Raw genomic sequence first — 25281 nt, 5'->3', positions numbered from 1 at the left:
TTCAAAGTGCCTCTTTCAAACATATGCATAGAGCATCAATTGCATTATGCATCCCAGATGCATGCAAATATTTTTTTTTTCTGGAACTGGCCATTCAATATTTTAGTGCTGTCATGTAACACGAGCTGTGGCTCCCGCAGTTTAGTTTTGAAAAAAATCCTTCCGGATTAGTGAAAAGCTGCAAGGGCTTGTTTGTTTAAAATTTCCTGCCGAGTTTTGCATGCCGAGACCGACACAAAGCATTCACGAATTAGCTTCGTGCAAATACTCATGTAGCAGCTTTTGAAATTTAGAGTTCTGACATTAGTATGCTCCTCCATCTCTTCTGTTCCAACCTGGGCATCAAAATGTAAATGCCAGAAAAAGATATATTACATTGACTTGGTCCGCATGAGCAAACTTCTTATCACAAAACACACAAAAGGAACAAACACAAATGACTGCGCTTATGTCCGAGCGAAATACTCGTACGAAAAAAGTCGAACCGTCATGTGTGCACAGCGATTCGCGAGCCAAGCAGATATGATAGCATATGCAATAGTCGCGGGTGACTTGCATAATACTTTAAGTTGGCCACTCGGCAGGTACGATGTATGCAGCACAAATGAACACTGGAGCTGTACAACAGACAGACTCGTCCGCACATCGCTGCAGCATAACAGAGAAGCCAACCCAAAGCACGTGACGCTGAAATTTGCCTAGTTCAGTCCTCATCCGACGAAAGGATGGCAGCCCGTTCAATGACCCGACGGGGTCGGGCCAGGTCCCGTTGCCGGCTCGGTGATTGTAACGGTGGCGGTGACAGTGGGTCACTGGAGGAATTGAGTGACCGCCGTGGCCGGAGGTTGTAGCGGCCACCAGTAAGTTGCGCTGCTGCATCAGATGGCACCGGCGACGGCGGTGGCACCGGCTGCGATGTCAAGATGCGCAGTGCTTTCAAACTCGGAGGAAAAGCACGTTATACACATTCACAACAAAAAACGAAACAGAGACATTGCTCTTGCGGGAAATGGGCAGCAAAACGCAAGAAACGCATTATCCCGTACCCACATTTCTAGAACCAGAACAGTCTTCGCAGCTCTGCTCGCAAACCGGCACACGCACCTGACGCGTGAACTTTCCGCGCTGCTGTTTTGTTTTGCTTCACTTGCCGTGGCCCATGGGATCGGACACAGCGGCGCACCGTTGCTCTCAATAGCGCGCTGCCGAAGCTAATCGCGGAGGTGACACACATGCTGCAGCGAGCCGCAAAGAGTAGCAGCTACTGACGCGTTGGCCTTTTCTCCTTGCTCGCTTTCTCCATACTCTGTGTGTGATTGTTTTGCGAATGCATGAGCCATCATGCAAGATGGAACGGCCGCGCCGCTAGTTCTTGCGTCAGCTGTCATGCCACTTTGGAGAGCAAGTGTCCATGGGGAGCTGCGAAACTGACCTGGTTCTAGAAACGTAGATCCCGTACTACCCCAAAAATGCAGAACTGTATCAACGTGATTCCATTGTACCTAACAGTAGTATATTATTTTTAGCTTCCATTATAAGAATAGTTCAAAGGAATTTCGCAGCAAAGCCGCAGGCATGGAGGAAAAAAATTGCCGGTAGCACAAGTGCAAGGCACGTGCAGCAACCAGCCAACACAGGTAGGTGACGTAGGCTTGTTTACACTTTCGCCGCCTTGACGTCTGCATCGCGAGGGGCTCCACATTTCGCTCAGTCGTGCAATTTTAAGTTTTTAAGTATGTTCTAGGCTATGTTTGCCCTTGACATTTTTTAGATGTTGTGTACGTCTCCAGATAGATCTATCTCACTGATTATCTCACCATCAATATTTTGAGTCAGAGCTCCTTTAACAAGCTTTTACTGTACCAGGGGTACATAGCACATTTTGGAGCAATTTTCGTAGCAGCAAAATGTTACTTTCAGAGAACTAAAATACAAATTTGGAGCAGGTTATAAAGATAGAAACATCCATTTTTTATCATTAAATACCAAATATAGAGCAGTACAAAAAAGAAGGCTTATATTTAGAAAAAAAGAAGAAATATGTATAAGTCATTCATTATCACCCAAATTGTGCAGTGTGAACATGAGCACTGCTATTTCAATGAAAGTAGTATTTTGAACCCTCCCCCTGAGCAGTGATGAAGTCCGTATTAGCATTTGCTGCACCTGTCAAATCATTTGACAGACTCTGTTCATTTATATATGAATCTGCCAAGCTCGTGACCTTGAAATTTGGGAGATTCGTAAACCCGAGAATCAAGGGTGGCAAAAAAAATAACACGGGCACACAATTTAGTTTGTTTTTGTATTTTTTTACAGAAGCAGAAATATCATACACTGCTCCATATTGCCACGTGCCAGTGGCAGTCGAGGCTGAGAAGGAAGAAGTTGTGGGCTACTGAGATTAAAAGTAAACAACCGTTTGCAACATCGTGACAAACTGGTGGAGGTGATGGGTCCTTGGACGTCCCATGCGTGCTGGTCCTGGACCGGAAACAACCAACGCCACTACACCAGGTTCTGCTGAAGTCCATTGAAGCAGCCGTCGCCTCCAAGGTCTACCACCCCAATACAGTCCCCTGGCAAGTTCAGCGAGGGAAATGTTTTCCACGACCGCAACCGAGACTGAACATGCAGATGACCCATCCGCTGCCGTACCGCGCGTTGTCAACATGCCTCGCACGCCTAACGCTTTCCACGGCAATCCCAGTGAGTATGTGGAAGACTGGTTGGACCACTTCGAACGGGTGGCTGCCATCAATAACTGGGACAGTCGCCGTAAGTTGAAAAACGTCTACATCCCCCTTCTTGATGCAGCAAGGGTGTGGTACGACAACCATGAGGCTTCCTTCACAGGTTGGCCAGAGTTTTATCGGCTACTTCAGGAGGCCTTCAGCAACCCCGAGCGAAAAGAAAGAGCTGAGCAGGCACTGTCTACACAATTTCAAATGCTGAACGAGGATGTCGCTATGTTTGTTGAAGAGATGTCGCGACTGTTCCAACGAGCCGACCCGCAAATGCCAGAGCCCAAGAAAGTACGACTGTTAATGCGCGGCATAAAGGAACAGCTTTTCGCCGGCCTCGTGTGCAACCCGCCAACAACGGTCTCTGTTACCTCGGGGATAGATGCTGCTCCGGGTCGCTTGCAAGGCACATTTGACCAGGTAAAGTAACAACGGCGCATGCCCGTGGGCTCGGCCACGGTACCAGATATCTATCGCCAGAACCGTGGGTGGGATGACACTACTTCAAGACAAAAAAAAAATTTATGTGCCACTGCTAGGCAATCAACGTGGTAGCTGGCAACGCCAACGTCCGCAGTACGACCGAGCTTGTTCGTGCGAAGAAAACACGGCATACGCTTCTAGATTTAGTTCCTAACTAGTCATAACCTCGTTCAGGATAGAAAATTGCATTTCGCGCGATATGTTCGTGGCTATAGCAATGCATTTGTGTCTTGAAGTTTCGTCATCCCGCCGATAGGTATTCGCTACGATCAGCGAACCGATGAGCGCGCAGCATTATTACTTTACCTGGTCGATCGCATGTCGTGAGCGTAGGGCGGGTGCCTAGAATATTTTAAGTACGTATATTCTAGGCACTATAGTTAGGGTTTGTGCGCTACAGGTGGACGACGTGGCCTGCATTTCTCTTTGGAATTAGCACACCTGACAAAATTTTGAGGCTGGCTGAGCCTTTTGGCACAGCGTGGTGCAATTTCAGCAACTCTCACGTTTCAGGCGCAGCAATTGGGAATTGCATCAAATTGGCACAATTGGCGCAGCTGTTGCACCCCTGCTGTACCCCGACGACGGCATAGGGTATACTCAAGACAGCTCCACTGTAAAATAACAATAATAAAACATTGCAGCCTACCGGAGCCGGAGGCAAGGAAGGTGTTCCAAACATCGACCAGCCTCCCCATGCCGAACGCAATGTACTGGCTGTGCTGGTGGCGGCATCCGAGTCCATCATGGCACTTGACGTGGCACTGTGCTTGGTGTTCGTGTCTACAAACGCATTATCCCCAAAATAACTGTTGCTTGCACCACTGTAGCGTGAATCGTCTTCGCTGCTGTCATCATCGTCCCAGTCATCGAGGGACCACATGCCGGCGTCGGACTCCTCCGACTCCGATGACGACTCCGATGACGACTCCTCGGTTGTGTCGGTGCCTGCGATGAAGAATGAAGTGCGAGGCATTTTCAGCAATATTGCATTGAGCACCATGAATACTGTAGAATCAGCGATGTACTAATTAATTCAAATGAGCACTAGCAATTGCTCGGGAAGGTAGAGTCGGCCACAAAATAATACCATGGACCACGCAAGCGCATGGTGAAATTGCTGCCATTGCTCTGGCGATTGCATAACCAGGGCTAAGCTCTTAACAGCAGATGGCTTGTTGCCAATAGGCAGCTCATATGAAAATTTTGCAGTGCCTCACATGGTCCACATTATTTAAGGGCAGACCGGGCATGGAGACTAGCGTAAGTAGTAAACGCACTTGACTTGTGAAGATTGAACAATTGGCTGAAAACAGTGCTCACAAACACTGCTGTATTTTGCCTGACGAGAGTCTTTCCAGCAATGTGTTCATCTATAGAAAGCTGAATTTCCGAACTAATATTTTCAGTAGTGTTCAATTCTGTACAGTCACTCCAACGCAGCATTAGGCTTGGCCTTGCATGCCACCACACAACCAAACAAGTGAGATTAGCTAACACCTGACCTACGAATCCTGAAACTGAGTTTTGCAAAACGTTCTACGAAGGGCATTTTAGGGTTCCGTGAACGGTCAGAACAGATGCGACCTGCTCGCATTTTACCCTCAATAGCGCAATTTATTTTCTTGGATGAGAAAACGTGCATTGCCTTTTGCCTTTAACGAAGAAATCGCACACTGTATCCACACACTGGGAGTCTGCGGGTGGTGAGAGACCCACGTAATAGCAGCACTGAAAACTTGTCCAGTGCGTGCCATGGAATTTGCATGGTTTGTGGACCCGCACAAACAGAGCTCAAGAAGCGTATGATGGGGCGTTATTTGGTAACACATTTAGGAAAATTACTGTATTTACTCGCGTGATGAACCCACTCGCATAATGAACCCACCCTCCACCTTGATCCTTGAAAAAAGAAAAAAAAAACTTTAAAATGTATCTGTTCATTTTATTTCGGCATGATAGTCAGTGCCGTTAATCATCCAAGCAATGTTAAATTAAGCTATTATATGACAAAATAACAATGCAATGAAAGCAAAAGAAAGTTATGCAATTATGCTAAACAGTTGCGAGCAGCGCGAGCGCGGACAACGTCAATCAAAATTTGAAAGCCGCACCTTGTACGACAAAGCGCCTTCTGCAGAATACAGAAGAAACCTCTTTGCTGATAGCGCCACGCAAACACAGCGGCACAAAAACAAAGCCCGTGACGTCCAAAATGGCGCTTGCGCTGCGTCACGGAACACACCGCGCGCTCGCCATCTCGGACCTATGCAAAGCGCAAACCGCACCCATTGCGCCGACAGTTCGTTGTGCACCCGCAAAGTCTAATACAACGTTTGTGTGCCGCCATCCGATGCTGCGTTTTCGTTGTTGGGTTTGTTGTTGTGAACTTAGTTGGGGCACCTGCTGCGCAGGGCGCGTTTCGCCGGTACGCTAGCTACAGGGCTGGTCACTAACAGCATGCGCTGGAGCATTGGAACCGAGCGGGTGGACGACACTTAGGCGTCGATCCATGCACTGTCACTACGGGACAAAACAAAAAGAGCGTCGGGCTACAAAAAAAAAATTTGCCGCACATTTTACGGGTCAAAACAAGCAAACTCGTCACCCGAAATTTTCGCTGTTATAACTTTCGTGACTTTTTTTTAAACCACCCCCTGAATTGGCATCAACTTTTTTGTAAAAAAAAGGTGGGTTCATTACACGAGTAAACACGGTATAAGTGCGCTAAAAACGAGACACAAGAGCGAAGTGGACAGGATGACAGAGTGCATGAAGTGCTAGTAATTTATGCTCGTGAGCGCACTATGTAACGCGAGTGCAGGAATCAATCTGATAGTACCTCAATTTGAGATACAGTAGAGGATGTTGAGTGTTCAAACGACAGTGAGAAGCACCTCAGCACTTTATTAGTAGCTCAAAGCACATTGGCGTTCATGAGGCACAGTCTTCATACACACCCATTTGACATAGAACTATGACTGCTTTGTAATCAAAATGCACAAAGGGCCCTTTGATATGCACAAGCAGCGTCGCCTCTTGCCAGCAGTGGGCCATGTGAACTCAGCCTTTTGGTCGGTTTATCGGTCAATGGCCATTTGGCGTGGTGGCTGGCATGCCTTTTTTTTTTTTTCGGATTATAAAAAAAAAAGTTTCTGTACAACCAGCGATTCGTTCACTTTAACACGATGCTTGCGCTGTGCGGTGCCGGTGCTAAACAAAAAGAAGGTTCTACGGCCGGTAACCAAGCATTGCAGAGGAAATAGTTCCCTTTAACTGATTTCCGTTTACAAAGAGTCTACTGTACAGTACGTATAACCCGATTACAACAGACCTCCATAGTGAACAGGAATTCGGTCTGTTGTAAAAGAAGTATGTAGAATTCAAGTGCTGTTACAAAATACTTTTATGTAAACACTGAATGGCTCTGTTATAACCACAAAGAACTACAAAAAACTGACCTTTTGAAAAATCGGATTTTCAGTTGTCAGAGCACTTATCCTATCTGATTCCAAAACCTCTTTCCTGAGAACTATCCGTAGAAGTGCTGTAAAATGTTTTCGTACCTGCCGAGGCGGCAAAAAAATTATCGCAAATCTCACAAAAACAGACAAACAAACAAAAAACGTTTTTCAAAAACATTACAGCTTCACAATGGCACAACCGGGCATGCAGCATTTGCTGCTTGCTTGTTGCAAGGTCGCAGCTGTCAAAGATTCCACTGGTACTTAGTGACGGCTTCACACTACTCTTTACACGGGTCGACATTAGTTTAGAATACAATTTCGCTTTATTTTACAGTAGTGCCCCGCACATGTTGCAACATTACAGACGCGCTTAGACCGACTGCATGCATAGTGTTGACTTGTTCTGCTTATCAGCATTTTGGACCTTGTGACGAAGCACACCGTGATACAACTCTTTTTACTCTCTATTGAGCATGACGTACTCAGTTTGAAACATCAAGCACTGCAGCCATGCACACCGAAACCGAGCTTTCTGCTTGATGTCATGGCTGGGCTTCATAGGCTTCAATTATTGTGGGCAAGATCATCATGCTAGCGGACATTTGAAAGCGAAGAAGCCATAATGTGCTTTGTCGAAAGCAAGAAATTACACCCAGGATTCATGCTCGTCTACATGACAAAAATCCTAGGGTTTTCAAAGACTTTCAAGGCTCTGTGCGAGTTTCAAGGCTCTGTGTAGATAAGGTCTGCCTTCACTTCCCCTTTTTGTTTATTTGGCTGTTTGCTTTTCAAATTTTCGTACTGAGCCTGCATATAACGAAATCCTCTTTATAAACGAAATTTTTCCAGGGATTCGTCAGTTTCGTTATATCCAGGTTTAACTGTACAGCAAAGCAATCCCCTTTGCAAAGTAACTCGAAGTGGCCCTTGCTGCTCTCAGTAGCGGCGACAGCCTTTCATTGCCGTGCGGCCTTTTGAAGTCATTCAAAGCTCGCATTTCGAAGTCTTCACAGGCGCACTGCCTCCGCTTTGCGAGCTCACAACACTGCGTCTTCAATGCAGCAACATCTACAGGACTGGCTAGCGAGATCACATGTCGTCTTGAATCTGCTGCCCGATTTGAAATGCGCGCCTTACACCCGTTTGGTCAAGGCAAGATCAACGTAACCTAGCAGTTGAGCCTATGCTAAACGTTTTCCACGATACGAAATGCCAACTAGTACAGCACGATGTAGTTTAAGACAACTTCGTTTCAAAAATCACGCTGTATCTACGAAGCGAGTGATGATGAGCAGGCAAAGCATCAGTATCGTTCAGTGTTACTGCAAATCACCGCTGACATTGACCACTCACGCATGTACATGAGTGACAAAGTAGTTTACAGTTATATATACAGTGGAACTCTGATTATGCTACTTTTAGGGGACCACGCACAACCGTAGTATAACCCAGACGTTGTATAATCGAAAAACTATGATTATAGATCGCGACACACAGCCTTGCCTGAAAAACGGGTACAAACTGCTTGAATAAGCCCATGGCACGACCTTCTGCCTCTTCAATGCGGGTAGATTAAATTATTGTTGCGAGTGGTGGCTAATGGCAGCAATAATTGGCTGAAGGAGGTCCGAGCGAATCTTTATTCTCAGCTTTAAAAACAATCAAATCCAACACGCACCTTTCTACCGACTAATAATGTCCAAAAATTGCCTGCGCGTGAAAACGAAACCGAAATCGTGTTGCCGTGAGCCTGCCATAAGAAGAGTCAGATGCAGTGTCATCGCTATCGAATAATGGCGACGCACAAAGAGTTTCCGTACAATGAACTCGTGTGCGACTGAGCTGTGCGCGTTGCAATTTGTTGCCTTGTGAAGTGCAACTAGTGGTGTCCTGCTGTTGTCATGAACGTTGACATCAAACGAAAGCAATTTTGCATGGTGAAAGCAGCTGCGTTGTGCCCTTATGCGGGCGCAAACCAGTGACTGCGAGTGTGACAAAGGCAGGAGATCAGCCGTATGTCGGCCAGGAAATATTTCCACGAACCGAAAGAGCGAAAATATCAGCTTTTTGGTCAGCTGAACCTACTCCATGTCGATAGAGCTTGACTAGTTAACGACCCCGGATACGTATTCACGTGATTGAGGCGTATGTGGAAGTGCATTAACTTCCGGGAAAATAAATTTTCCATTCAATGAAGATGACTACTTTTCCTGTAGTCCTCCTTGGGGTACGCAAGTTCATATTTCGTGAATATTTGGTCGACATGTGATTCGAGTAAAAGTGGTTTTTCATTACGACGTTGTCTCTATGGGAATTTCGCCAAGACCAAACTGATTCGTCGTAAAATGCAGGTCGTCGCGAAACCGGGGGACGTATAATCGAAGTTCCACTGCAAAAGGTTTATTGGTCCCAAATGGTATGCTGCGTTGTGAATTTCATTTTACCTTCATTATTACTGCTTTGTCATACCAGATCAAGTCTGACTTTTGCAAAGAGGAGGAGGTGTGTGCCCATTCCCCTGGGTGGTTGCCGGTTGTTTCCAGGCATACAAAATGCATCGTGCAGCATATCGAGACGTCATACACAGCGCGAGCCAGTCCTCGTTATCATCAGCGTCATGGCGTACAGCGGGTACCTTGCGTGGGCTGTGCTAGCAGAAAGAGAATGTTTGGTCTAAAAAGCGCGCGTCCATCAGTGTCGTGATTGTCACTAACGGTGGCTGCAGCACACTACGCCAACACCAGCGGACAAACCTCGACCATAAAGAGCTCCGCCCCTGAAACTGCAAGTTCAGTTGCAGGTCGACCGAGGCAATGAGAGAAATGCGCAACGTAGATGCCCACCTCTGCGGTTTGTGAATAGACAGGCAGCAGGCGGAATGTTCAACGGAAACCAGTGCATTGCATCTCCCTCAGGCGGCGTCCATGTGGTGGCTGCATACAAGAGGAATAAAAGCACACCACTGGTAAAATATGAATGCAACCAATGCATCTTGCTCTGGCACATACTATATGTTCACTGTTTGTATTTGCAAGGGCACTGGACAGAAAAACAATTTATCGTTTAGAATGTTCACAAATCCCTATAAACAGGGGTGGAAGGAAGTGGGCTTCAGTCTTTTGGAGAAGCTTTGGGTGCCAAAATAATTCAGTTTTGGAGTAGCTCTGAAGAAGCAAAAGGTGTCTTTTAGAGCATTGAAAATTAGTTTTGGAGCAGATTTCTCGGGCCACACATCACTGTTAATTCGAATTTTCCCTTTCGGGTAAACAAAGCATTTCAGTGGTTTTTACTAAGCATGCAATGATGATGAAGCGACCAGACTTACCAGAAATTTATATATAGCACAGCAACTCAAATAAAGAGCATAAGCGGCATTCTGGACAGCTACTACACCTCAAACGAATGAAAAAATTGTTAAAATGTGATTAAAACACCGAATTCAACATAAACAGCAACACAAGACTAGAGATGAGCTACTATATAATAAAAGCTACCTATCTTCATATTAAACCCATAGGGCTCTATAAAATTAATTGTAAAAGAACTTATGTTTCTGTCATTGAAGTGCCACAGCCGACATGAGAGCCACAAGGAAATTCAGATGCATTCGCCGCGCCATTACTAGGCAATTAAGCGAAAATTTTTTGTTACGATAGGGATTATATGGACACTCGAGAGGTTTTCGTCGTAACCTCCATGTTCTGCATAAAATACAAGTTGGTACCAATACCCCTGCACTGCACGTTCGACCCGCACGTAAAATTACGCAAACTGGGGTGATGAGCGCTGCTCCAAGCAGCGATTAAACGATACGGCCGATCTCCGTCGGTGGGAGGGCGCACACGTTAGCATCCCATTGCGTTTTAGAACTGACGTCGAATGCTCAAGCAGAGAGGAGACACGCCGCAAGAGCATGAAAAAACACGGAGAAAAGGGGGTCGCTCGACCAGCAGCCGTGAACTTTGATTCCAATCAAGGGCGTGGTTGCGATAGCTGGCGCGCGCGATATGGGCAAGCATCAGCGCACGACTCATAAACCGTTCTACGTGGTGCGCTTTCAGCGGGAAGAGACTGTGTGATAAGAGCGTTTCTCCCTGGAGTGGACGCTCTCATTCTCTTACACCAGTGTTATATAGTTGTGAGTGTCGCGACGTCGGATCTAAAAGAGTTAGCTGTCAGCACTCGTATTGTCACGGGATCACACAGTCAACGAATGCAGCAGCAGCTGTTTTCATGAGTGAACTTTTTATTTGGGCTCACCTGTGCCTGGAAAACTAAACATCACTCTACAAGCATTACACGCTGTAGACCGATAACAGCGAACCTAGAGCGTCGGCTGTCAATAATCTGCCACGTAGCAAACTGAGGCGGCATTTATACATGTGCCATTGAAGATTCCAGTGCCATCATAAGCTAGCGGCCACGTAAGTTCCAGAACAAACTGTAATGTACCCGTTGCACGCGTAATCTCATCGAAAGGTTCTAAGATTATCTAGATACCGTATTTACTCGCGTAATCCTCGCACTTGCATAATTCTCGCACCCCCCACATCGCCCAACAAAAATACGATTTCTTTTTTTCCTAAATAATTATTGCACCCCCAAAAACTGCCGGCCGCAATAATGTTGCCTGCTCGTTACAACCACTGATGATGATAGCGCGTGCCATTACTTAAGCATCAAGCGTAATATTGCACGAAGATTCAATCTAATCCAAGCCAAGCCAAAGTGGCAAGGGCGCATTGTGGCGTGTTTTATATGCTGCGTCGGTAATCTTGTCACGTTATGGGGCGATACTGAAGGAACACAGCTGCTTTCAAGTTGAAAGTGATAAATCATGCACTAAACAACGGCAACAGGGCCGTCGTTAGGCCCTTCGAAGTCTACGAGTTTTGTGTTCGCTAGTGGTGACGGCAGCTGAAAGCCACCAAGACGCGTTGGGCCTGCCATGAGCCTAAAACTGGGACTGATGGTAAACTTCATTTCTTCGAAAGAAAACAGCGGACGATTCTGTTAAATAGCCATCAGCCCAATACTGACGTCCTACGTTTAACTTTTGAGGGCTCCTGTTGAGTCACGAATGCTACCACTACGCCCGCAATGCCCACAAGCTTTCCGTATGGTATTCCAAGTCTCGACTATTTGCTCGCACTTTTTGTCTCAAATAAATCTTGCCTTGTTTTGAACCTGTGCTTTTATTGTGGAGGTAAGTTTTAATTAGTACTTCTCAAAGCTTGCTGTTAGTTGCTGCTGTGAGAATCCCGATATGAGGCCACTTCGTTTTCTGTTTTGCTCTGTAAGTTTTCGAGGAAAGTTTTCCCCGCGTAATTCTCACACCCTCCAACTTTGCATCGGTTTTCCGCCAAAAAAAGTGCGAGGATTATGCGGGAAAATACGGTATGATGCACACTTCCACTCTCCTAGACTCCACGCACAAGTGCTTGCTCTCCCTGCATTCTTTTCACTCGGCCAACAAACCCTTGACCCCACCCCTCTTTTTCCTCACTCCACCCACACGTGCTCACACTCCTCCCATCTCTTTACTACACCCACCAGCACTTGCTCTCCTTAGCTCTCCTCGACTCCACCCGCATGCGTTCACTCATTGCTTTCCGTATATTACTCTTTTCATATTTAAGCCGCACTTCAATTTTAGTTAACCGGAGATGGGTACTTGCCCAATTCAGTGGTACATACCCACTAGGGGCTGCAAGCAGCGTTACAGCAATAGCACTGGGAGTACCTCAACGAAGAACAGCGTCACTGTTCCACCCTCCATGTCATACTCTTTTTTTTTTTGCATGTTACAAGAAGATTTTGTGCTAAAAATGCAGGATGCTCTGCAGGACATTCAAACCATTTTACCTAGCATTATCTAATCAAATACTTGTAGAAAAGTCAACAAATAATTGCAAGAAACAACTTTCAAGCAATTCACAAAATAACAAGATAATCATCCACAATACCAAGGTAACAAGTCACAATTATACACTGACCCAACACTTCATCAAAAGCTCCTGAATTTCTTTTTTTGTCAGAGCGTGCTATCATGTGGCTCCTGGCAACAACGCAGAAATGTGCATTCCATATTTTGCTCTAAACTTTCCATGCTGTATTGTTCACATGTTCTCTCCATGGACGGTGGGACACACACGCAGTTCATTATTTTACGTGAGTTTCTCACGACAGGCAGGCAGTGGTTTAGAGTATACTAGGAATTGGGAGGGCTTGTGCGTCTGTACTTGCCTGAGTTATCTTGGAATCGGTAGCGAAAGGTTTTTTACGGAAGCTTTCCGCAGCAAGTACCACTTCCGTATCAAGTCCGACAATACGTATAAAGTTCCCACTGTAATCGGAATGCCGCTTCCCCTCCCCTCTCCAGCACTCTCACAACCACTCACTAGTTGAGGGATCCCGCTCCTGCTGTGGCTGCTCGGGGCTACCAAAGGGTGACTGGTAAGTGCGCAAACTTCGCATCTGGGCCTGCAGGTCCAGCAGCAACTGGTTGTTGACGGCGGCCAAGTCGCGGAACGTGTACAGCTGGTACAGGTACATGCACAGGGCCAGCAGGCAGATGAGACGACGGGACAGACTGATGTGCGCACCCAGGGGGCTCTGGAATGTTCAGCAGAAGACAGGGGCTAACTGGGAGCTGATGAGAAACATGCGGTGCCATCTCTGATTGAATTGTACTGATATGATTCCGCATCGTACACTTCTAAGCTTACTTGATTTTTTCCTTATTTTCAGGCCTTCTTAGAAACGGAGCATTTTCATACATTAACATCACACTTCTGCCACAAACTGGCTAATGCGACCATGAAAGTAGATATTAGATAATATATCTAGAACTACTGTTTTATTTTAGATCATACTAGGTCATATGATATTCAAACAAGCCACGATCTGCAGGTTGCAGAGCCAACGACACAATAGAAGCAAGAGACAGCCATGGCGATTCAGTGTTCAACAGCAAACGACGCACTCGAACACTTCGACATACTTCGTATCTTTGTTGGAATGCAGAGCTGAGTGAGCGAACTTTGCAGAACACATTGAAGAGAATAAAGTGCAGTTTAAACTGACCAGCTACTTTGATGTTGCTCAATGAAACCAAGTTGCTGCTGAAGTAGGCACATTTTCCTCTTATTGTGATAGCAATTGTGTGGACACTCTCGGCAAATTATTATGCAGGTGCGATTATGATGCCGAAAAAAAAAATCAATTTCTATGACAGTTTCAGGCTTACATCATTAGAGATCAAGATGCTAAGCCGGATTTCATGGGATTCAAGCAGGCCAGCGTTGCATGGATGCAGCGAAGGGGGAAGTCACATCTTCAGAACAGCATATAAATTTGAAATTTAATACGAAATCGGAGGAAGAACTTGTTCCGAATTCGACGGTAGTCTACCGAGATGTTTCATGGCCTGGCAGACTTCAAATCAGTGATAGGTCGGCATGGGAAAATCGGGAGGCACTCACATCAGACGCTAGTGGTGCTGCTCGGTTCACGGCGTCCTGCGAGGCCCACTTGACGATTGATCGCTCGATCGCCAGGTTGAGGAGGAAGAGCATGAGTAGCCAAGGGCGGGCACCAGCCGTCCGCTTGGAAGTGGTCATGAGGAAGGACAGCACTGCCGCCAGGGCGTAGTATCCCAGGGAATGCAGCGTAGCAAACTGGTCCACAAAGAAAGCCTGCAAGCACACATTATATGAAGAGACGATGTGGCGAGGGTTTGTTCATTTGACAAGCATGCAACACATTAAATCATACACAGTACGATAAAAGCTTGTCAATTCAACTTCACAGAAATCAAGAATTGTCTGAATTAACCGAATTATCAAAAGTAATGAGAAAGCAATACACAAGTGTCTTTTACAACAATGCATTTACAACAATGCATTTACTTATTTCATATAAAAACAATGTAATATCGGCAATTTTCGTCATTCAGGACTACGTTCACAATGTGACCAAGGCTCAAGACTCCGATGTTTTAAGCCAAATGGCATTCCAAATACATTCGAGATTAGGTACATACCATCCCCATCACTTGTACATCGCTATAATTTCGTGATCAGCGCGATCATGAATTTCGCTAGTGTAGTTGAACGCGCTATGTAAAATTGAAACAAGTTTGCACAGCCACTGCAGCCTCAATCACCAAAAAATGTAATTGCGGTAAGATTTTGGGTGGTGATCACGTCTTTCTGAAAGCCCACAGCCATTTTGGTTGTTTCCGAACGCTGTTTTTGCTTTTTTGCATTGCAAAATCTTGCCGCTTCGTGCACTTCAAGAATTATTCACATTTACCTGGTTCCGATTAAACAGATACGAATAATAATAAATGAGCTTGAACTGAGCAATCAGTGCTTGAACTGATAGGCTAGTTAAGGGGGCAGACTGGTCTTTGGGACCAAAAAGTGACCAAAAATTCATCTTCAAAAAATTTACATATTTGGTTCCTGCAAGTATTTTTCTATCTCTCTGCAAATTTTCACACACCAGAGAATGGAAATTTTTTTTGTAGTCTCATTCTAGCTGCATAGATTCGTGGCGCTGTTGACATGCAGAACCTGCGAAAAAAATGGGGAACAGACTTCGAGGGTTCTTTATAGTTGGCCGGCACCTGTGTTAGGAGCTCTGCTGTGAATTTATGAGCAACTTTATGAGGATTGCAAAACATGCGCACCACGATTGTTGCTTTTTGAAAAAGCTGTGTGTTCGCAGTTTTTTCCACTTTTCTCGAAAAAAAAGTAAATTTACGGCAGTTTAATTTTGAGGCCTCAATGTCTCTGCAGCTAGGGCAGATACAACAATAATTCTTTTTGCAATGGGAACCTGAATGCAAGTATGAGAGCAGAATTTAGAGCACAAGTCTCTTTAATTGATAACTCATCAAAATTGTAACACAATTCCAACTGCTCAACTGCTTTTGAAGATGAATAGTTTATTTTGCTGTAAATAAACTAAAAAGGGCCTAAAAACAAAAAAACTCTGGCATACTTTCAATCTACTATCGTCATTAGTCTATGTTGGCATATGTCTAGTGGCTAAGGTACTCGGCTGCTGACCCGCAGGTCGCGGGTTCAAATCCCGGCTGCGGCGGCTGCATTTCCGATGGAGGCGGAAATGTTGTAGGCCCGTGTACTCAGATTTGGGTGCACGTTAAAGAACCCCAGGTGGTCAAAATTTCCGGAGCCCTCCACTACGGCGTCTCTTATAATCATATGGTGGTTTTGGGACGTTAAACCCCACAAATCTAATCTATGTTGGCCTTAAACAATAGGGGGTGAACTTAAGTTATCTCAGGAAGATGAGTAAAAAAAAAACTAGTAATTAAATGTTTGAGATCAGCAGAAAAAACTGCATAATCTCATGCAGTTTGATCACGATCACTGAAGAAATAAATAAAAAATGTCTAAGACCAGTCTGCCCCCTTTAGTTAATTATTGCCATTACTTCTTTGCTGTTTCTGTTAATTATACAGTCGACGTCGGATATCTCGGAAGCCAAAAATTCCGGACATGCCTGATTTCCCGAACTCATCTGTGGCACCATCAAGTTCCCCATAGAGTCAATGTACGTATTAAAAAGACCGACAGATGCTTATAGCCATCGCCATCCGATTTTGCGGACATTTTAGCACTGACCTCAGACTCAATGTCACCGCCAACACTGCCATTTTGGTTGTTTTTACACACTCAAACCCACCATACTCGCATAACAGGGATGACCAGCAGCACCATGCTGCGCCTGCTGTACCCTCAAAACTTCAATTACTGCAATCTAGTGCAAGCCAATCCGTTGCCAGCCGTACTTAAACAAACCTGTGGTTAAACTTCACTGTGTTTGTTCATGTGTTCTTCTTTCAGCTCTGAAGTAGGTTGGATGCTGCTATGCGCCATCTTCAGCGTTCATGTTTGCCAACTGAGTTTCTAGCTGTATGACGCTGCGCTTTTCATCAAGGGAATTCAGTCAGACAGCAGTCTCGCCCGGGGAGGACAGCATGTGTGACGAGCTTCTATCCGCAGACGCGAACTTCGACAATATGCGGGCTGCCGGCGTTTAGATTCCAGCTGGAATAAACCTTGAGGGCTTTGCGGACGCTGACTAAGACCTCGAGCTGCGTGGGAAAATGACCAATGATGAAATCATTCATTATGTTAGGAAGGATTCCAACAACTTCGACACCGAGATCAAAGAGGCAGTGCCTCCACAGCCATTGAGCTCGGAGTTGATGTGAGCACTGACGCAGTCATCAGGGTACAGCGACAGCAAGGCATTAGCTGAAATCAAAGGCACACATCATCATTGGCAAGTGGAACGTCGTGCTAATGAAAACAAGCAATTTTTTTTTTTTCTTGCGCCTAAGTGTTTACAAATGTGGCAGCGCCGGTCACATAGAATTTTTTTCTCTTTTTTTCGTTTTTTTTTATATAAACGCACCTAAACGATGCATTTGCTGAATTGCAATGAGAATCCAGTACTCCTGCCATGATAACCCTCTCTGTCAGCGAAAAAAACCCATTAGAAAAGTGTGTCTTCACTTTCATTCGTTTTTCCAGACATTTTCGTGGTCCCTTAAGGGTCCGGGAAATCGGATGTCGACTGTATACTGTTTCTTTGTTTGGAATCGCGTGTTACATGTAAACCCGTCTAGTCAGGAACAGACACGAAGACAATCAAAACAGGACGCTCACCCCGATAAAAGCAAAAAGCGAGACGTTTCCGCTACCGCACGGAATCTTTGTTCACAAATCTCCTTTTCCCGAACGACGCTCATTCTACATTCCCAAATTCGGCAGAGCTAATTGATCCTCAATGACAAACAAATAACCCTTGCTGAACACTTGACCCAAACGGGCCTGAAGGGTGTCTACCTCACCTGCACGTAAGAGAGGCGGAGCAGACTTGTGTCGAGCATCTCCCGGTGCTCGTGCAGTGTCGAGTGCGCATTGGCCAGCTCCTGCCTCAGGCGCTCGGTGTTTTGAAACATCTGCTGCTGCCGTCGCATGAGCTGCGCCTGCGTCTCAGCTGCACGCCTCAGCTCGGCAGTGGCACGCACGCTGGTCGCGCCCAGCTCCGAGATGGTGTGCGCCGCCTCTGCCTGCCACTTGCGGCTGCGCAGAAACGCGCAAATCACCTGCGAGATGCGAGTGCATAGCCAATAATCACACTTTTGCAAAGCTGGGTTACATTAGCAATTTACTGGCTCATTGGTGGGCTCTTGACCACACATATACGTCACCGCAAAGTTTCCTCAATTTAATTATAGGGGACTCCGGCGCAACGATCGTTCAGCGACCATAAGAATAGTGGGTAGTACACAAATGCACACAAATGTGGGCTTCAAACGCACTTGTGGCTTTGTTTATTGCTGTGTTTTGGTTTTGTTTTCAATAAACGAATGAAGCATTGTGAAGTTTGTGAGCAGATTTCAGCTCGTGAGCCTCGAAGGTTACAGCGGTGAAGTGCAACTGCTGAACATTTGCAGACTGTCGTCTCGCGACAAAGCGGCTCCAAGCCACGCGTATAGAAATGGAGTCAGAAGTACAAACATTAGACAAATCCGTGTACTACCCGTCATTCCCATGCTCACTGAAGCGCCGTGCATTGCAGCTCCCATAGACAATCAGGGCCAGAGTCCCGTCTAGTGTACTTATAGGAAACTCCATGCCCATCATGTGTCAGTGCGTAGCTTGTACACTGGGTGCCGCGACCTCTATTTATGGAGAGAGATGGCGCACAACTTTGTGTAGTCGCGCACTCACTCCTTTTATAAGTAGAGGGCTAGGCGCTGAGTCTACATTCCACGCGCTTCATCGCGCACGTGTGATCAGGCCTTAATGTCCCAAGGCAGCAGTGAAGCTGCGAGAGAAATCTTATCGAAAGTTCTCTCACAGCTTAACTGCTACCTTGAGTGCATTTCTCCAGATTACTGTATTTACTCGCGTGATCCTTGCACAATTCTCGCACCCCCCCACATTGCCCAACAAAAATACTTGTTTTTTTCCGCAAGTAATTAGCGCACCTCCGAAAATTGCAGCCCTAATGTCGTCTGCTCCTTCCAACCACTGATGATGATAGCACACGGACAGTCGGGCACCATCTTTTATGAGTTATGCGCACTATTAAAGGGCCAGTCAACAGGCTAACAAACACGCAGGAAAAGCTCTGGCATTTTTCCCGCACATGACCAACCTCCTTCTAAGTGCAGTGACATCAACTCGGCGATCGGCGACGTGACGCAGCACGCCGATTGGTCTAATTCTGGTCTTAACAACGGATGATGACGTCGTCACCGATCGCTGAGTCGACTTCACTGCACGTTGAAGGAGGTTGGTCAGACGTATGAAAGAAGTGCAAGCTTTTTTGGGGGGTGTAAAAAAAGTCAGAGCCTGTTGACTGACCCTTTAAGGGGACAAGGTTAAGCAAAAATATTGAAAAAATTCATTTTCTTCTTTTTGCCTTATTTTAAATCTGCAGCCTTTTTTCAACCAGAATCAGTCATTTGTTTGCCTCAGTGCAATTTTTTTTCTCTCAAAAAGACATATTTCAAAACTTGTGCAGCGGGCCTGCCCTTCCCCTATTCTTGCGTAGCAAGGGGTTCTTTCCAGTTGAAGCATCATAGCCGTACGAAGAGGTTATAGTTTGCAAGCTGGAGTGCATTTGGCACATCCAGAAAAGAATGGGCCCATAGCTGGAGAAATAAAAAAAAAGTAGAGGCATCAAGCTTTCTGCAAGAAATCTATATCTGGACGGGGACGTGTTATGGGTGCCATCATTGGCAAACAGAAAAACTATTATCGTTTGGCCATTAAAAGAAATAGAGCCGGCTTGAAGGACATAGGAAAAGCTGTTCGAGCAACATATTTCCGCATAATATTTTCACATATTGATCTAACGAGGAAGCTAGCAATCAGCAGTGCAAGGGCAAATTCATCGACAACTCAAAGCACATCGACACAAGTAACGCAAATGATATCTGCGGAGACCTGCAAGAAGCCAGAACCACAAGCTCTGGCTAGCTTCCTGGTTAGATCAAATGGTAGAACGATCGCCCCAGAAAGGCGTTGGTCCTGGGATCGATCCCCAAACCAGCACGAATTTTTAGGCAACTGAGAAGCTTTTCCTGCTGAGAAATCAGTACGGATTTCTTTGTGGCTTCGTGCTACAAACAGGTGGTTGTCTATTTTCCCTTTCCAACTCAGATGTGTGCGAAACCACAGACCACTTAAACACAATTCGATTGTTTTTTATCCAAAGAGCTTTCGTTATTTGCAAATTCCACCTGCCTGCGTGTGGGTGAAGAACTGGGTGTACGATGTTGCCAGGGGTTTCTCGAGGAACTCGGACAGGGCTGCACAGCGTGACAGGGGTTGCGACTCGCGGCATTGAATGGGTGGCTTGCCCATTTTCTCCAGAAAGCAGCTTGTGAAGGCAAGCGCGAGACGACCCTGTCACAGGCAATAAAAAGGATGGTATAACTGTCCCGGCAGTGCATTCCAAAAACAGTGCTATGTGATACCACCTCTAAAATACCGCCACGCTGCCGTGACTACATTGAATAGGATTGAATGTTTACTTTCCTGTGAAGTACATGAAAGATGGTGAAAGTAAAAGCAGTGCTAAAGAAGCTTGACTGGCTCCCACTACCAACAAAAGAGGTCATATGTAATGGCACATAAACAAGAAATTAAAACAATAAATTAAAAGCATGATATACTGCATGCCACTGTGAATAAGCACCACAGCATTAATCAGAGTTATTGCATAATCTAGACGCATCCAACAGTTTTTTAAGGAAAATATAACAGGTTAGAAGAGAATATATATCTGAATACCTGTGCTACAAAAGTGTAGAAGTAGATCGAGCACGTACAAATGGGTAAACGACATATAATTAATGGCCAGCATTTTACGAAAACAATGATATAACATCAGCTTACATATTTTCTAGATTAACACTGCATAGCAAGTGGTCACCATACTTTGCACATGAAATGGGCATTGACAAGAGGTTATGCTTACGCGTATTGTATTAATTCTATGAATTTTGTAGGCTGCAGCTGGATAGTCAAAGGACTAGATAAAGAGTCAATCCTTCATTGGGGCTAATTAGTGCCCAGAAAAACAAACACAAAAGCACAACAATAGCAGCAAGCACACATATAGGTTATCGGGAAACTATGCTACACATGAGATGAATCAGCTCTACGTACATGCAGTATAGCAGATTCCAGTGATTTCTGGAATGCACACTGATAAACACATCACATTAACAATCTCATTAGAATGGCCAATAACATTAGAGACGCTTCCCACGCAATGAGCAATAAGTTTTACAAGGGTTTGCTAGACAGTGTGAAAAAAAAAAAGACTAGTATGCATGTCAATATACAAAAATACTGCTGCCAAGAAAATCACTACACAAGCCAATTTACAATTAGTATAGCTACATCATCTAAAACTGAAATATTTTAAAAAAAGCTGTGGTTTTGGGTGATTGAACACTTTACTATGCATACAGTACATTTCTTCCTACAAAATTTTCTCAAACCAGAGCACTAAATAACTGAAAGAGTGATTAGTGGTGGGTGTGCATTGACAATTAGCTGCGAAGTGTATACTTAGTGGCATCTGGTGGCACCAAATTCATAATAACCTAAAACAAGTGCTGTCTGCGGCACATCATATTTGGTAGCCCATTTCATGCTCTTCACTGGGTTGAGAAAGAACAAAGTGCTTTGAAGTTATTTCTCTAGTCGAGAGCAGTGCAATGCCAGCTAAACAGAAGAAGTGACAACTGTGTGTAAGCAGGAAGATGGTTGCAGCCGAGCAAAACTTAGCAGAATAATAGATGCACTGAGAGATTTAGTCGGGCAGTGCATCTTCCACATGAGAAGAAGCAGGGGTGGTGGACACTTGTTAGCACTACGCAAAAGAAATGAACCCGAGTAGGAGATCTGGCGACACGCCACTGTTCGTCGTCACATGCCTCCTTCCCTGTGTGTCTTTGTTCTTAGCTGTGCTACAGCTAAATGAAAATGACACAACAACAAGCCCACATCACTACCATTAGCCAATGGGCCTAGGCCAGCCATGTAATAGATTGGGCCAGCCACAAAATGCATAGTACAAATAGCCAATGGTTAAAAAGAGCAATTAAACAGTAACCATGGGATTAAAGATACAGCAGAGGTCAGCAGTAAGTTAGATGGTGTCATGAAATAAGGTTCACACGGATAAGATGGAACCAGCTTCCACAAGATATGGTAAATTGGAGATCATTTGAAGTGGACCTTTGCCGTATAATGGGCACGACATAGGCTGATGGTAAACATACCTAAATGAAATACATGAAGCATAGCAATGTGTAACAGGCAGAATTCCGGCAAACACACAGTTGTTTTTAATTAACCCTGTAAACTTGATAACAGGAATGTGGGCCTTTTATGGTAATCACAGGACAGCATCCATGCCTCGTTCCCCAACTTCCACCACTTGCCGATCATAGCTGGGTGCTGAAGTGCGCGAACATAAGCAGTAATAAAAAGCTACCTTACGATGAATGAGCTGCGTAACAAAACCTTTAAGAGAAAAAAATGGGGGCACAGATATAATGCAATTTGAACACCACTTCTATGCAAATCATTGTGCATTTAGTAGTCTATTCACTACAGCTTCATGTCCCCAATGAGTTTCCAGGCAAAGTGACAACATGACAATGAGAATGGCTTGATTATGACAGCAGCAAAAATTGTGTTTGGATAACTCATCTCGGATCTGTTCCAATATTACCCTTACTTTATGCAGTGATGTACTATAAGACAGAGGAAAAGGGGAGTATGATTTTCCTTGGCTGCTTGTTATACTTCACAACTGCAAGTAACTTTTCCTAGCATAACTGCTGCCTTCAGAATGCTACACATTGCTCCTGGAGGTCCCAGCCTATAGAATTTGAGGGTGTTCTGTAAAATAAAAGCAGTATTGAACACTTAATAGTATTGCGAGAAATTAGGTTCAGCCACTTACACAACATTACCTTCTGACACTGTTTTAATGCAAAACAAAAGGTTCCCCCTCGTGCGTGTTTTTGTACTACCCGTGCTAAAATTTGCGGCCCAGTCCATCCATAAAAATTTGCTATCTTGGCTGTATAATGTCAAATTCATTTATTTAAATTATTAAGAGCACGCGCCATGACGAAACTGGCAACGGTGTCACCTGTAAAAAAGTCGAAAACATAAAACAGCAACTCGTACCACCGCTACGATTGCTGTTGCGGTTGTGATCAGTGACCTAAAACTAAGCATTCAACGACGTATCCTGTGCAAGTAGGGTCTGTTTCAGTCGCGCTTATTTTAGATTTTTATTGATTAATATGCGGAGTTTAACGTCCCAAAACCACCATATGATTCACAGACGCCGTAGTGGAGGGCTCCGGAAGTTTAGACCACCTGGGATTATTTAACGTGCACCCAAATCTGACGATTATTTTGGAGCTGTAGGCCTTTCGGTCCCCGATTCATTTCATCATGCTATTACTTTGTAACTGTTGGTCTCTCGGTCCCCAATACACTTCGTCACGCGGAATTCATGAAGTACCCTTCCCCCCACCCATGCTTTTTTTAATTCAACGTTTAATTAGCGGCCCGTCCTCATTGTGTTCACGCTTACACCACGTGTATGACAATTTTTCTGACTGATCAATTGTTACCAGAAGATGATCAGTTAACACGCGAAATAATCTAAGCTGAATCGCTCGGTAGGCCGGCGGACAACTGTGTTTCCTAATCGTCGATTGCACTTCAGTCAGGTGTTCTGTGACTCATCTGTGAAAAGCTCGCCGATCTTCGTAAAGATAGCTCGGTATCGAACACTATGTACGGTGATGACGGTTACACAATGTTTTCGATATAAACGTCGTCGTAGGTTGGAGCCTTTTGTGTTTCTTTCGTGCGCTATAATCCGCATCGTGTTCATGCGACAGCAAGAGCGCGCGATTAACAACACCGTGTTCACGTGCGCCTAGATAAAAGCGCGCGCAAGCCAACCCTGCAATGTAAAAGCAGTGCGACGGATGCATGTGTCATACCTGTAAATCCTCGGTGAGCTCGTCGCATCCTCGTTCGAGCCGTGAGACCGCGTCGCTCCAGCAAGCGCCGTACTCGGGTATTTTGGCCAGCACGGCTTTGTAATGACGCTCGCCCTGCTCGACGCCGCTCGGTGCCTCGAACGGGACGGGCTCACTCGCGACAGCGAAGCAGGCAGCCGCCACAAACCACGTCAGAGAAAATTGCCACGCCATTTAATCTGAACTCGATAGTATCTTTCGTTGTACACAATGGGCGAGCTACACCAGGTGGTACCAACAAACGCTACCTCGTCAACGCCGGTGCCATTCTTGTTCGAAACGGACGCCGGCGATTGAATGGGTGATGATGATAGCCACAGAACAGCAATAATATTCGTGGTGATGATGATGACTTGCCACCTGACGGCCTGTGAGGGTAACCTCTACCAAGCCTGTTTGTTTTGTTGTAATCTTGCGTTATATGTTGCGTTCCAACATACTTACCTCTTTAATTTAGATGGCAAAGTGTTTTCTAACACCAAGCCTAACGCGGATTGTGCCGCCACTAAACTGTTCTCACAGCTGCAGATTTGGTTTCGATTGCTCTGAGAGCACGTTTTAATGTAAAGTAATGCGCAGTCATTCGTGCATTTCGCTCAGCGCTACTACATTGAAACATCGCACCAGGTAGCTTAATTTCAGGCTTTGCTGAACTTTCTGAACGCATGGCTGCGCCCGGCAGGACATAATGGTTCTCTGGTGGAATGCGCTGGTAACCCGAAAAAAAAAAAAAAAAACTAGCTCTACGAGACCAAAGGGGCATTGCCGTTCTAAATTAATGAGCACCGCACAGAGCCGCGTCCCCGCAAATTTTGCATATTAGCCGCGCACCCGACATAGCGACAGGACACATAGCTTCAAAAGTGAGGTTTCAGGAGACAATTGTTATAGCGCGAGCTCAGAATGACGACAAAGGGGCAAGACAAAGCTAACTTCCAACTGAGTATATTAGTAAAAGCGGCAAAAATTGGCTCAGCATGATTTTTTGTTTGTTTTTTCTCGCAGAAAAGCATAAAGTTAACATGCCCTTCCGAGTCATTGTAACAGGAAGGGGAACGTGGCAAAAGCAACTTGGCTTGTTTATACAGGATTATCTGAAGTGTCTGAACATACATGAATATACATGAACCATTACTAATTCAAAACTCGCAGGCACTGATTGAAGTTTAAAACAGTCAAATCAAACTGATGTGTACGGTTTTTCAATTCACATACTCACTGCCTCACGATGAGTTACTATCATCATGGCCTACGAACTAGTGCAAACTTCCAGCTTCCAAGTTTTAGAGAGAGGGCAGGGATAAAGGTACTTAAACAATAAACAACCTTTCATAATGTGGCTGTAAATGCCTCAACATTCATTCTTGAGAATTTTCATTTTTGGTCAGTGGCATCTGACATGTATGCGCCGATTTTCGCCGTCTTGTCTTGAAGATTGTGCGTA

The 25281-nt window shown here is 45.2% G+C and overlaps 1 protein-coding gene across 1 annotated transcript; it reads right to left on the bottom strand.

The window, feature by feature from the left end:
* Positions 1–377: 377 nt before the first annotated feature.
* Positions 378–24143, bottom strand: LOC119179469 (uncharacterized). Its single transcript, XM_037430546.2, has 8 exons — positions 23799–24143; positions 19996–20157; positions 17586–17843; positions 14179–14391; positions 13096–13309; positions 9538–9627; positions 3877–4175; positions 378–910 (listed from the first exon to the last, which is right to left on the bottom strand). The coding sequence occupies exons 1-8, from the start codon at positions 24009–24011 to the stop codon at positions 704–706; spliced, it is 1656 nt and encodes a 551-aa protein (XP_037286443.2). The 5' UTR covers positions 24012–24143; the 3' UTR covers positions 378–703.
* Between the last annotated feature and the right edge of the window lie 1138 nt (positions 24144–25281).

Source organism: Rhipicephalus microplus, chromosome 7 (genome assembly GCF_043290135.1).
Source record: "Rhipicephalus microplus isolate Deutch F79 chromosome 7, USDA_Rmic, whole genome shotgun sequence".
Classification (NCBI taxonomy): Eukaryota; Metazoa; Arthropoda; class Arachnida; order Ixodida; family Ixodidae; genus Rhipicephalus; species Rhipicephalus microplus.
Note: the sequence above shows the minus strand (reverse complement) of the source record. Positions and strands in the feature narration are given on the sequence as shown.

Bases quoted from the DNA above. Each gene is read 5' to 3' on its own strand.
- LOC119179469 (XM_037430546.2), bottom strand. From the start codon at position 24,011: ATGGCGTGGCAATTTTCTCTGACGTGGTTTGTGGCGGCTGCCTGCTTC. The intron at 13,310-14,178 runs GTGAGTGCCTCC...TGAACATTCCAG, and splicing joins CAGCACCACTAGCGTCTGAT to AGCCCCCTGGGTGCGCACAT. The intron at 9,628-13,095 runs GTGAGTGGTTGT...TCTTGTATGCAG, and splicing joins GGAGCGGGATCCCTCAACTA to CCACCACATGGACGCCGCCT.